Source organism: Neoarius graeffei, chromosome 5 (assembly GCF_027579695.1).
Source record: "Neoarius graeffei isolate fNeoGra1 chromosome 5, fNeoGra1.pri, whole genome shotgun sequence".
NCBI classification, from domain to species: domain Eukaryota; kingdom Metazoa; phylum Chordata; class Actinopteri; order Siluriformes; family Ariidae; genus Neoarius; species Neoarius graeffei.
The window spans coordinates 5,089,263-5,103,778 of NC_083573.1; the positions used below are offsets into that span (position 1 = coordinate 5,089,263).

At 43.5% G+C, this 14,516-nt stretch overlaps 1 protein-coding gene across 5 annotated transcripts in view; it reads right to left on the minus strand.

Annotated features, from left to right (window-relative positions):
• obscnb (obscurin, cytoskeletal calmodulin and titin-interacting RhoGEF b) overlaps nt 1-14,516 on the minus strand; it is a 123,100-nt gene that overhangs the window by 103,600 nt on the left and 4,984 nt on the right. For all 5 annotated transcript variants that reach the window (XM_060921011.1, XM_060921008.1, XM_060921010.1 and 2 more), the window contains exons 3-11: nt 10,183-10,452; nt 9,740-10,000; nt 9,273-9,578; nt 8,929-9,195; nt 8,674-8,780; nt 5,789-5,957; nt 5,291-5,566; nt 4,036-4,311; nt 3,174-3,467 (exon numbers count right to left, since the gene is read on the minus strand). In XM_060921011.1, the coding sequence (XP_060776994.1) occupies nt 3,174-3,467; nt 4,036-4,311; nt 5,291-5,566; nt 5,789-5,957; nt 8,674-8,780; nt 8,929-9,195; nt 9,273-9,578; nt 9,740-10,000; nt 10,183-10,452 (2,226 nt within the window). The remainder of the gene's footprint in view (nt 1-3,173; nt 3,468-4,035; nt 4,312-5,290; nt 5,567-5,788; nt 5,958-8,673; nt 8,781-8,928; nt 9,196-9,272; nt 9,579-9,739; nt 10,001-10,182; nt 10,453-14,516) is intronic.

A 14,516-nucleotide genomic window follows, 5' to 3' on the forward strand; every position in this document is an offset into this window, starting at 1 on the left:
TACAAAGACAACATATCAAATGCTGAAAATGAGAAATCATTGTTTAAAAAAAATGCTCATTTTGAATTGAGTGTCAGCAAGATGTTTCAAAAAAGTTGGGACGGGGCAACAAAAGACTGAAACAGTTGTATGATGTGGGGGGAAAAAAACTAATTAGGTGAATTAGAAACAGGTCAGTAACATGATTGGGCATAAAAAGAACATCCCAGAGAGGCGGAGTCTCTCAGAAGTAAAGATAGGGAGGGGTTCACCGCTCTGTGAAAGACTGCATGGGCAAACAGGACAACAATTTAAGAATAATGTCCCTCATTGTAACATTGCAAAGAACTTGGGGGTCACATCTATGGTCCATAATATCATTAAAAGATTTAGAGAATCTGGGGAAATCACTGTATGCAAGAGACAAGGCTGAAAACTGACACTGGATGCCTGTGATTTTCAGGCCCTCAGGAGACACTGCATTAAAAGCAGACACGTGTCTGTAGTGGAAATCACTGTATGGGCTCAGGAACACTTCAGAAAACCATCGTCTGTGAAAACACTTCATTACTGCAGCCACAAATGCAAGTTAAAACCAGATATAAACAACATCCAGAAACCCCGCCCCCCTTCTCTGGGCCCGAGCTCTTTTACAATGGACTGAGGCGAAGTGGAAAACTGTCCGGAGGTCTGACAAAACAAAAGTAGAAATTCTTTTTAGAAATCATGGACACCACGTCCTCCAGGCTCAAGAGGAGAGGGAACATCTGGCTTGTTATCAGTGCACAGTTCAAAAGCCAGCATCTGTGATGGTATAAGGGGGCATTAGTGCACATGACATGGGTAGCTTGTCCATCTGGGAAGGCATCATTAATGCTGAATGATATATACACGTTTGAGCAATATGCTGCCATCCAGACAAAATCTTTTTCAGGGAAGGCATTCCTTCTTTCAGCAAGACGATGCTAAACCACTTTCTGCACATATTAAAATTGCATAGCAAGAGAGTCTGGGTGCTAAACTGGCCTGCTGCAGTCCAGACCTGTCTCCCATTTAAAACATTTGGCAAATTATAAAGCGTAAAATCCAACAAAGGAAACCCCGAACTGTTGATCAACTGAAATTTCATTTCAGGAAAGAATGGGACAACATTTCGTTTTCAAAACCACAGCAGTGGGTCTGCTCAGTTCCCAAATGTTTACAGAGCGTTGTTAAAAGTAGAGGCGATGCAACACAGTGGTAAAGACGCCCCTGTTCCAACTTTTTTGAAACATACTGCTGCATCAAATTTCAAATGAGCATATATTTTTCTCCGTGCTTCTTCTCCGTGCTCTCACGGAAGGCGGTCGCATTTCTCTGCTCTCCTCTCCTTTTTTTTTCCTGCTTGTGCTCTTTGTTTCGTCTTGTCTGCCTATACTTTTTTTTTTGAGAGACTCTCTCCGCATTGAATTTCTAAACTAAAAAAGCATGGATTTGATAAACTGGTCTCCTAACGAAATTGACACAGTTTCTGGGTTTGGGGGAACCCACCTGTCCTGCCGGAACGTCTGTGGAGGACATTGGAGATATCTACCTATTCGGAACCATGATTACCAGACTTTTGCTGATTGGATTAGGCATTGCCCTGGTATATCGAGGAAATCAGACAACGGTGACAGCTGTTCAAAGCCCCACAAAGCTGCCCGATATGATTAAAGCGGTGGGCAAAGCTGTCGGCACTCAGACTGTGGCTATAGAACTTGAACCACAACATGGTTGTCATCTTGGAGACGCTTTCGGCTTTGCAAGGAATAAGTATTTCAGAGACCAAATGGAATTGAATTGAACAGAAATGGACAGATATGGACGAAATGGACAGATATGGACGAGTGGTGTGGACGTGTAAAGACTGCGTCTGTTCAAAAGACCAAACAATCTCTATCTTATCGACATTCGGCTCCCTGAACAGCACCGGCCTCGATCAAGGCCGTTGCTGGGGAAACATTTCCCCCAGAAGGTCACTGCTGGGAGACACTCTCGCATTCTTCGCATTCCTTCCCCAATTTTCCGCGGTCGCTGTTTTTCACCCCCAGTGTGACAAGCGGGTGCGTGACCAGCACCGTTTGCATGGCTGCAGGAGCGGATGGCTGCTTGCTTGCGCTGGGTTACCTCTACCTCCTCCCCTTGCCCCCCCCTTACCCCCACCCCTGATTGCCCCCTCCTTCCCCCCTTCCCCCCCTCAAGTCCCATGTTTTAAAGTGTACTTGTGTTATTGTGTGCTTGTGCGGAGGTTTTTAAATGCTCCCACACTGTACTCCTGATAGGAGCATAGTGGGGGGGGTCTTTTTTTCCTCATCTTTCCTCATGTTACTACTGTGTTTCTTTTTCTTTTATCCCTGTCTTCCTGTCCTGTTCCCCCTCTGTAAGGACACGTTGATGGTCAATTTCACTGGAAACAGTGACAATAAAGGGTTCATTCATTCATATTTTTCAATAAACAATAACATTTCTCAGTTTCAGCATTTGATATGTTGTATTTGTACTATTTTCAATGAAACACAGGGTTTCCGTGGTTTGCAAATCATCGCATTCTGTTTTTGTGGCGGTTTTCCGCAGCTTCTCAACTTTCTTGGAATTTGGGTTGTATTATTCAGGCGAACATGAAGGAAGTATTTGGATAAACAATATTCCCTTGCCTGGTCTGGCTGCATGGTTAATCAACTCAGATTATCTGTCCTAAAATCTGTAATGAAATAATTGGATAGTTTTAGTCATAGTACACAAGGGGCAAAACAGCTAATTACCTTCTGTAAGCCGAGTTAGCGATTAAACACAATAGTCGTAACGATGACGATTTGCAAATTAAGACTCAGGTCCTGAAATCTCTTCTGTTCCATTTTATGCGACTCTGTTTTGTTGTATTGTGTGATATTCTATTCGCCGCCTCTCTGTTTTCCTTTACTCCATTGTACTCTACTCCATTTTACTCGATTTTATATTATTGTAATTTACTCTTTGTTATTATGAGCAATTTTTACTCTTCTGTGGTATTCTACTTAATTCTCTTTGAGCCTGTATTCTTCCCCATTGTTGTCCTTTCAATTCTGGTCCATTCTTCAAGTTCATATACACATCGGTGAGATCAAAAGGATAAATACATCATGCAAATGCACAGGTTTTTGTTTTTTTTTTTTAAACCTGACTCAAACTCATACCTGTCAGATGGATCTTAAAGACCAGCTTCTCATTTCCTACTTCACAGGTGTACTCTCCTGCGTCCTTCTTCTCCACACAGTCCAACACCAGTTGACGGATTTTGCCTTTCGTCTCCACGTGGACGGTCTTACTGGAGAGCAGCTGTTTGCCGTCTTTATACCATTTCACCTCAGTTTTGGAGTCGGACACTTCACAGCTCAGCGTGGCTTTCTGAGAGGCAGAAACTCTCACCTCCTTCTGATAGGTGTCCTTGTTCACAAAGGTTGCCAGAGCTTGCGTTTCTACTGGTGCAGCTGTTAAAGTGAGGACATTTATCCAGTCCAAACATTTAAATTTAGCAAACAGGAACTAAATTGTTTCAACAACATTTTTCAACAGAAAATATAACTATAAATGGATAAAAAGTACATTGCGTTCTTTTACAAATAAAGATTTGTAATAGTTGGAAAATTGCGAAAAAAAATTTAGGATGTGCTGATTAAGGTAAATAATCAAATCGGGTGGGGGTATTTAACCTCCACTTTATCAGATCACCCCATCTTTGATTAATTTCCAATAACAGCACAACACCGAGTGTTGTCGTTCATGCTTACAAAATAAATTCCATAGCTTTGGTACGACTATGTCCAAGCTTGGATAACCACATTATTCAGCCACTTTAAGGCATAGAAACCAGCTAATGTCGCTCATCAACAAAATAATTTGTGTTCTGGAATACTGTCCGGTTTGGTTACTATTATATCAATCACCTGTGAAAGAAACAGTGAGTTTACTAGCAGTTAGTTAATAGCAGGAGGACGTCAATGAGGCTTTTTTTTTCGTGCAGGTACTCTGCGTATTAAATTGTTTCAGATTTCATACCTGTCACATGAATCTTAAAGGCCAGCTTCTCGTTTCCTATTTCACAGGTGTACTCTCCTGCGTCCTTCTTCTCCACACAGTCCAACACCAGTTGACGGATTTTGCCCTTCGTCTCCACGTGGACGGTCTTACTGGAGAGCAGCTGTTTGCCGTCTTTATACCATTTCACCTCAGTTTTGGAGTCGGACACTTCACAGCTCAGCGTGGCTTTCTGAGAGGCAGAAACTCTCACCTCCTTCTGATAGGCGTCCTTGTTGATGAAAGTGGCACGAGTTTCTGCCAGAACAATCATTAAATGACCATACAGAATTATTCAAAGACTACGGAGGCCACACACAATGTCTCCAAAAAGCCAGTACATAACTATTGGACAAGTGTGATTTTGGAGAAACGCATTCTTTTCTGCTCACCTCCATTATGTCGTTTTATTCTTTTCGATTTTCTGCTCCTCCTATCTATTCTGTTCCGCTCTACTCTATTCCAGTTTATTCTGTTCTGCCGTATTCTGCCAAATATCCACTCCATTCTATTTTACTAGATTGTACTGATCTATCCGATGTATTTCTGTTTTCCTTGAGTCAATTCAATTCAGTTTTATTTGCGTAGTGCATTGAACAACGGTCATTGTCACAAAGCATATGTACACGGATATAATTTTTTAAATGAATGTAAATTTGATTATCCTGTATGATGTTCTTTTTTCGTTTATTTTATTCAATTGCACCACATTCTGTTCAATTCTTCTCGACACTAATGTGGTCTACTGGACACGATTTTCCTTTATTCTGTTCGACTCTACTCCCCTTCTACTCTCCTGTCCTTTGCTCTGCTCTGCCAAACTCTACTTTATTCGATTCTGTTGTATTCTACACTGCTTTCTAGGATACTTTGGTCGGTTTGACTCTCGTCTTCTACGCCATTCCATTCAACTCTATTCTATTCGACTCCACTTGACTCCCTTCTATTCTGCTGTCCTTTGCACTCTTATGATAAACTCTATTCTGTTCTACTCGATTATTCTGTCCTGTTCGATTCCAAGAGATCATGAAGACTGCTCAAGTTTCAATAAGAAGGATTAATCATGTAGACTGCATGTCTAAATTAAATGCCACCTTAGAAATATAACTATTTCAGCAATATTTATGTCCATTAATTTTCGTAGTCCCACTCCACACAAGCTTGGTCTGCTTTTGTGAAATTAGCTCTGTCCGTTTGCTTTCTTTTTTTCTTCCAGACTAATTAGCGCTGGTTTTACCTTGCATTTTGACCCGGAATGTGACCTTGTCCTCTCTCGTCTCACATGAATAGTGTCCTTCATCGCTCTGCTTGGCTCCTTTGACAACCAGCTTCCTCTGTGTCCCCTGGGACACAAAGGTCACTCTGTTGTCCTCTGCTATTTCTTTATGCTCCTTCTTCCACACAACAGTAGTTGTAGGCGACGCCACCTCACAACTCAGTGCCACATCACCCATTGAGGGAGAAACCTCCAGGGGTTGAGTCTTGGGCTTGTTCACAAACTTGGCTGGTTCATCTAATGGGAGATTAATAATAATAAAAAATCTTGGATGAAATTATTTAAATTCAATATTTTGTGAGTCCTTTCTCGCCGATTTCTCTCCTTTCCCTCCAACTAGATTGAGGCGTTTCTTTAATTCTGAATGTATGGTGAAAAATGTCTGATATCATCTGACTGCTTTTTTAAATACTCGTATTACATTTGTCTGTCTGGAATATTCACGAAAGCTTTAGTTACCTTTAATAGCAAGCTGGATAGACATCTTATCACCGTCACACACACACTCATAAATCCCTGCATCCTCATGGGTCACGTTATGAATGCTCAGCGTGCGTTTACATCCCACACTGGAGGCCTCATACTTTTTGCCCATCCTTAATTCCTGACCGTTCTTCATCCAGTAGACCTGCGGGCCACAAAGACAAGTCCAACACCGATCATTTTCCTTTCCCGACGTGTTATTTTCCAAAACATGATCATACTTAATTGTTTAGAGTTGTTGTGGAACGTCCAATAAACAAGCTACTTCCTGTTCTCACTTACGAACAGCCAAAAATAAAACACAAAATGTAAACTCCTCGGTCCTAAAGATATCGGAAAACTCCCTGTCCGTGACAACGTGCCGCTCTCACTGGAGACTCCTTCCAGAAATGTTTAATAAACATCTCCTTAACAAGTGCATTAATATCAATATGAATATAAATCTGAGATTCGCAGTGTGAGAGAATTTTGTCTCTAGCTTGTGGGTTTAAGCTTCAGAACGTGTTGGGATTCCTGTAGACTTTATCTCTGGAGGCACCAAAAGGTGTGAAGATCTCTGTCTCTGTAGCCACAGTTATCTTTTTGATCCATTGTTGACTAGGTTATTCCCAGGTCAGACGGCAGAAGAGACAAAGTCGGGTGGTGACTGATCGCAGGTGGACGCAGGCGTTTTGCATCAAATCCTTCGTTGTGGTCAGAATATTGTAAGACGTAGAGTTTTTAAGCTGAAATCAACCAGTCGGAAGCAGACGCAGGTTGACGCAGAGCACAGAAAACCTTTAAAAAAATATACAAGGCCATAAGACTGCTTGCAGGTTGTTGTGAACTACACTAAGTAACTTTAAAAACGCACATTGATAAAACTTGCTGAATTCGTGCTGAGTTTATCTCAAGAAGAAAAGAAATATATCACAATGGAAAAATAACTTCGTTCCGCCCGAATAAGTTCCAAATCTGTGCTCAAATCAGAATTTAAGCGAGTTGTACTCAATAACGTACAATATGACTTGGGTAGTCAATGACATGGACAGGCTTTAATTTTCAAACAAATTTTGCATACACTGTACACACACAATCTTGCCTATAAATACCCGGGGGAAATGATGAGAAAATTGTCATTATTGAAGATGCCACGCCTAAGCCAAAATCAACGTGAACAGGCCATCGGGATGTTGCGTGCCGGAAGTACACAGACAGAGGTCATCCGGCACTTCGGTGTTCATCATTCGACCATTTCCCGTTTGAGTCAGCGTTACAGACAGACAGGGAGCACCAGGGATCGTCCACGTCCTGGTCAGCCTCGAGTCACGACGCCAGTTCAGGATCAGCACATCAGGCTAGCTCACCTCCGTGACAGATTCCTGACACCCTCAGTCACTGCTGCTGAGACCCCTGGACGACACGGACCCAGAATCTCCAGCATGACGGTCCGAACATGGACCAACTGTCACTTTGAATTTTTTTATTGTGAATTAATTTTTGAGTTTGACAATAAATGTCCTTTATCGATGTTTCAAGATGTGTGTGCATTACATACAATATCATAAATTTCAAATATATGCATGGATCTAAAGTGATATCGTGTTGAATTCCATTGTGCGTTTTTAAAGTTACTTAGTATATTTGCAGGTGCAGTCTGCATCGACCTGCGATGCATCCCAGCCATCTCTAAAGACTTGTCTTTCCCTGCGTCAGCCTGTGTCTAGCTGCAACTACCTGCTTCAACCTCTGATTGGTCGCTCAAGCGTTGCACGACTGCCTGCCTCGACACGCGTAAACCTGCTATTTGCACCAATTGGAAGCGAATCGCAACTGAAATGCGAACAGATCGTGATCCACTTGCGTCAACCTGCCTCTACTAAAGACCCTCTGCAAGACTCTGCCATTATCTGCGTCGTCGTGCATCGACGCAAAACCAGTCTTGCGTCAACAAGTAGTTGAAAACTAGTTGCAGCCTGCCGTCTGACCTGGGCATTAGAAAGACTGCTCTCCCATTTTATGGGCCTCACACCTCCAGTCACACACCGAGGAGACACACACACAGACACCCCCACCCGCATACATACATAGACGCATACACACAAACACCCACACCCCTCACACAAACTGTTTTAGCTTGCGACAATTTTTTTGAGAGCATGGTGAAATTGTTGCATTATTTATCATGAATTTATGATCGATACACTTGGGAGGTGTTTTGAACATCAAGCTCCTTGAAGCTGAGCCCAAGTCCACTTTGAGTTTAAATGTTTAGAGGACCTCATGTATATGTGATCATCTTGTATTCTCCACCACTGATCATCATTGGAAAGGCATTTCAGGTGACAAATGCAGACTCATCATGAAGTAGTAAAACCCTTCAAAAGCCATATGCTAAGTGCTTGAAAGTCTGTTTTCTTTTGAAAAAAAGCAGGAAATATGTTTTAGCCAATCAGAATTCCCATCCTGGGGCAGCCAAACAGAAGTCTGTTTCAGACAAAGTCAGTCCTTTTACAATGATTTTAATAGGAACCGGCATTTTATTTCGGGGTGGTCCTCGGGTGGGTCTCCCAAAAATGGACTCGACTTAAAAACTAATAGAAGAAACTTAAACCTCAGTGTTCTCTCAGAATTCACTCACGCTCGCATTGTTTCTGTGCAATAAAAGCGTTGAAGGCAACTTCTTTTGTGCAAGTATATTTTTTGGCTACTTTTGAAGGACAGACTTTCCCGACAGCAGCTGCACTACTCTCTCAGCTGCCGTTATAGAAAATTAACCAAACCGACCAATCAGAACCTGGAATTCAAAAGTGCTGGAATGGATATTTTTAACGATAAAAACCAATATAAAAAATTAATACAGCGCCAGAATCTGTTGTTACCTGGACACTGGCATCTGACACCTCTGTGTGGAGCTGGGCAGATGAATGAGCACTGAACGTGAAGATCTCGACTTCAGAATACTTCTTGGTAAAACGTGCCGGAGCAGCTAAAACAGTAAACAAAAACACGTCGGGATGTGCTGTTGTCGGAAACGAATCGGCTTTGGTGCGTTCACGTTTCATCACACCAGCCTTCGATTGATTATTCTTCACTGCGGCTTCACTCATCATCAGTTTGCCAAGAACTCTTCTTACCTTTTACACTCAGAGTGCAGACACTTTCTGATCCCCCACCCACGAATTTGACCTGAGCTCCATCCAGTGACGCGGTCACCTCCCGGATCACCAGCGTGTGCGTGGTCTTCGAGCGAGTTATGAGGTAGTCTGTGCCGCTGCGGATCAGTCTGCCATTCAGCGTCCAACTTCCAGAGCATGTTGCGGAGAGCTCCACGCTGAAGGTAGCCTCCTCACCAGACACAGCAGTGCAGCTTCGCAGACCTGATGTCACCGAGGCCGTCGGCTCTGAACAAACACAGCAAGTGATTAGTGTGAGAAAAAGTGTGGAATACATTTCTGGAATACAATAAAAGTCCATTTACCTAGATAATACGTTCCGGGCACCTCCAGGTAGGCGCTCTGACCAAAATCGTTCGTGGCTGAAATGCGAAACTGGTAGCTGCCCTCCTCTGTGATGTTGCTGATGGTGTACTGGCTGGTTGACACAAGTTCCATGCCTGTGACTCGAACCCACGTCTGAGCTCCCACCTTCCTCCTCTCCACCACATAACCGTTTATGGGTACGGGCCGCTCGCTGTCTGGCCGAGACCAGCTCAGAGTGATGGAGCTGTCCGTCTTGTTCAACACAATGGGTTTGATCAGGGGATCTGGAGGATGCTTCCTCGGTGCTACATGACAATGAAATGCTCAATCATAACACAGGCATTAAATGTATTGAAAGAGCACATTTCATAGAGGTAGCAATTTAACATGCAAAACTACGAATACACAGAACGAGAGGGCCAATAATAATGAGCAAAAACTTGAGCACAGTGGAGCTTTTCTTCACCTATAACTGAGAATCGTGTGGACGTCTTGCAGTCACCAGCGATAAACGCCACTTCGCCCGAGTCTTCCGCAGTGCAGTCACGGATGGTGAGTGTGTATTGTTTAAGGTTGCGAGCAATAATGATCCTGGAGTCCTCCTTCAGCTTCTCTCCATTCCTGGTCCAATAAGCATCTTCGAGAGGGTGCTCGAGTTCGACGCAGAAGATCACAGTATCGCTCACCGGCACGACTGTCCTTCTGGGCAACTTCTTGGTGATGTTCCCTGAACATGCAGAGACACGATAAACTTGACATCATTTTAAGTGTGTTAAAGCAGCTTGCTCTTATTGAAAAACAGTCAGTCAGTGATGGCGTGGCATAACGAAGCGGCATTAATATTTTCTCTGATCTGCCACGCAGCCTCAAGTACCGAATTAAATTTAAAGAGAAATCCTAGTACTGTACCCAGAACAGTGAGCTCGGCTACAGTGCGACTCCCTTCCTTCATTTCGCAGATGTAAACGGCGTCATCGTTGGTCGTGACGTTGTTGATGGTGAGGCGACGCAGCGTGCCCTCTTGCTCCATGCGGTACTTTGGGCTCTGCTCCAGGCGAGTCTCCTCCATGAACCAGGAGGTCTGGGTACTCGGCATGGGCACCTCACACATCATCATGGCCATCTCCTTCTCCTTCACCTCCACGTCCTGCAGCTTCTTCTTAAACGCCACTGCTGGTTCTAGGAGAGCAAAAACAGAATTAACAAACTGGAGGAAAAGGGAATCTAAAAGATGTGTGTGTAAAACCTGTGATGGGTACGTTTGTACAGTGAATACCCTTTATGACATCCATTTAAATAACTGGCAATTTGTGTGGTGCTGGTACGAGTGTAGACATGCCATGATTTTTCAACTCCGCGTACAATTTATTCGACACGCCGACCTCAACGGTGTGCCGGTTGGGACTGATGTATCTAATCTAGTCCATCATGATGCCCTGCTGAACATGGGCATAAAGCAAGCAGCAGATCTCTGGTGCTAATAAGAGAGGGTCAGAGGAGAACAGCAAGATTGGTTCAAGCTGACAGGAAGGCTATGGTAACTCGATCACGCTTTACAACCATGGTGAGCAGAAAAGCATCTCAAAATGAACACCACCCTGAACCTTGAGATGGAGGAGTTACAACAGTAGAAAACCACACTGGGTTCTGCTCCTGTAAGCCACTCTTTTACTGTCAAGAGGTGTTAAAAAAACACTTCGGCTTGTCTTGTTCCTGAGGAACTGTGACACACAAACTCCTCTGTCGTCAGGACTTGTCAGAAAACCTACAGTACTGTTACAAAATGCTGATGCTGGAAACTCCTTACAAGAACGAAAAATCAACATGTCCGCCTGTAGTGTTCTCATAATACAAATCTCGCGAGAGAGACGCGAGAACAGAGTAGAATAGGAGGATAGCGAGGCAAGCATGATGGAAATGTGTGTTAGAGTTGAGCATGTTCATTAAAAACCAACTAAACGGATATTCCTCTCGTGTGATTCCTAACACACTACAACTGGCGACGAGGATGTGCCCGACAGCATAGCAGGACGGAAAAGAAAGCCCTCTCGGCTGTCGACAGACCCAGAGCAGAAAAAAAAAATCTGCAATTCATGACCTCGCAACAACATTAGCAACGAACGTCGGAGCTACAATTCAGGATCTTCAATGGAAAATTCGACGCCATTCTTTCAGGGAAGTGAAATAAGTTTTTTGTGTGATACCAAAACGTTTAATACTCGAAATTGAGCGTGCATATGCCAGAATTACTGCTCACGAAGCCTGTTAGAAGCCAACTTTTAAACGAACACTCCACGTCTGAAAACGAAAGTAAAACGGCTCAAGCTGTCCCGCTTGGTGGACTCACTCCACTGAAACCATTAGACACGGTTGGCGAGCCTGAAACTTTCCATCAAAGGTGGGAAATGTGGCGGAATGAGCTTGAAATATACATCATAGCCTCAGGAGTCGTAAATGCTGCACAAAAGAGAGCTGTGTTATTGCTAACAGGGGGAGAAGGACTGCGCGTGAGATATGGAAAAATTTCACGGACGAGCAAAAAGCCCACCAACCCGGCAATGATCAGCGACCTGCAGTAGATGTATATCAAGTAGCCATCCGGCTCTTCGACAACACCTTTGCATTAAAGGAGAACATACCAAAGGCCCGTACAAAATTCTGGGAAACAGAGCCCAATGCTGGTGAGACAATAAACAACTTCATCACTCACCTCAAAGTACTAGTTATAACATGCAACTTCGCTGCTGAAGCTGATAACCATGTGAGAGATAAAGTACTACTGCACATTAAAAATTCTGAGTTAAAGGCCAAATTATATCGAGAAGACAATCTCACACTGGATCACCTTATCCAAGTAACTGGCTCATACCACCACAAGAAGGCGCTAATTCTCAGTTCTCCAGCCAATACAAACCATGTCGCTGGCAGAACAAGGCCCAAACCAAAGCCCAAGGCACCATCACAGTCTGAGTGCTACAAGTGTGGTGCACAAGGACACATAGGTCGCGAATGCATCCGATCCAAGAACCACAAGTGCAGCCACTGTGGCAAAAAGGGTCACTTTGATGATCTCTGCTTCCACAAAGATAAATGCAAGTCAAACCAAGAAGACATGCCGAGCTCACAGGGTCATGGCAAAGCCTCAGGTCGCAGCAAGGATGATCCAAAGCAAAGCAAAGGTCGAAATAAAAAGGGCCAACATAGGGTAGAAGAAGGAGAAAGCAATGACTCGCGGACTGAATCTGAAGATCTCTACCTATTCAAGATATCTAAAGCAGAGGGCACCTTAGATCTGCGCCTGAATGGTTTCACCTTATCCATGGTGATAGACTCTGGTGCTCACCACAACATGCTGTCTGTGCATGATTTTAAAAAGTTACAGAAGGCCAGACCTGAAGTTAGTCTGCAACCCGCCTCTACAAAACTGTATCCATATGCCAGCAAACAAGCCCTCATGCTTCTAGGTAAATGCACACTTGATCGACTGCGATCCAAAGTCTGGTGGCCGGAAATTGACAAAATGGTCGAAAAGAAAATAAAGCAGTGCTATCCATGTCAAGTGATTGGCAAGAACGCTCCACCAGAAGAGTTAGAGCGTACACCATTGCCAGACCAGCCCTGGACTTACCTGGCAGTTGATCTACTAAGCATCTCTGAAGGTAACTACCTGCTTGCTGTAATTGACTATTACTCCAGGTGGCCTGAAGTTGCCTACATGAAAGTCATAAATGCCACAAATGTGATTAATGCTCTGGAAATGATGTTCCAAATTCATGGCTATCCCAAGTATCTGAGAAGTGATAATGGACAACCGTTTGCATCCAGAGAGTTCCATGATTACCTCACTGTTCATGGCATCATGCAGCTGAAAGGAGTACCATACTGGCCTCAGTCCAACGGAGACGTGGAAAGATTTAACAGAACAATTCTGAACTCAGAGAAAATAGCCAAGACTGAAAAGAAAGACTGGAAGGTTGCACTGAAGAGTTTTCTGTTCCACTACCGGACCACTCCTCATGCAGTCACAGGAGTGTCCCCGGCAAAGCTGTTGATGAACAGAGAGCTCCGTGACAAACTGCCCAGCTTCACCGGTATGCCAGCTGCCAATGAAGAACCCCATGCCGCCGCTTCAGAGGAAATTCATGACAAGGATGCTCTGCACAAGTTGAAGCGGAACATTGCTGCTAATCAGAGAAGAGGAGCCAAGGATCAGGAAATAAAACCAGGAGACACAGTTCTTTGCAAGAATCTACACAAGTCCAATAAGCTAGACCCAAACTTCAAATCACAGCCATATGAAGTCATCAGCAAACAAGGAAATGCAGTCATAGTTCAACAACCCAACAGCCCACCCAAAATGAGAAATGCCGCTCATGTGAAGAAGTTCGACGGTGATGTCAGTCTTGGCACCCCCTCCATCCCAGATCCAGTCCTCACACCAGCCGAGTCTGTCCCGGTCGCCACTTCCATGCCCACCCATTCCCCCCCATCATAGAGCCAGAACCCATGACAGCAGTACCGTCACCTGATGCACCGGTGAAGTCGACTCATGTCAGGTCCCCACCTGTATGGCAGAAGGACTATGTGATGTCTACCTGAACTCTGACTTTACTAAAAAAAAAAAAAGAAAAAAAGAATGATTTTGTTGTTTAAAAGGAGGGAAGGGTGAATTATTTTAAGTTTTGTTTAAAACAGATGTTTATTTTTCATTCTGATTTAGGAAAAGAAAAGAACACTTATGTTAATATGTTGAAATGAGATTGGTTTAGCACACAGTGCTGATGTCATACAAGTTAAGTTTCAACACAGTCTAGCTACATTGATGTAGATATGATTTGGTTTTTTTTAAGTTTACCTCTAGGAACTTCATTATTAAAAAGAGGGAAGATGTAGTGTTCTCAATACAAATCTCGTGAGAGAGACACGCGAGAACAGAGTAGAATAGGAGGATAGCGAGGCAAGCATGATGGAAATGTGTGTTAGAGTTGAGTGTGTTCATTAAAAACCAACAAAACGGATATTCCTCTCGTGTGATTCCTAACACACTACACCGCCCAGAAAACTTCATATCGATATCTACACCACTGATATGGAGCATCTGCTGTACAAGTCCCTGTGAATTGTCCGTGACTTCAGAAATAATAATGTGTTCAAATGAGCATTGCTGTTTATGAACTACTTGCTAATCAGAATTACTTACATTTGCCGACAATCGGTTTTCTGTACTTTTTTCAAAATGTCTT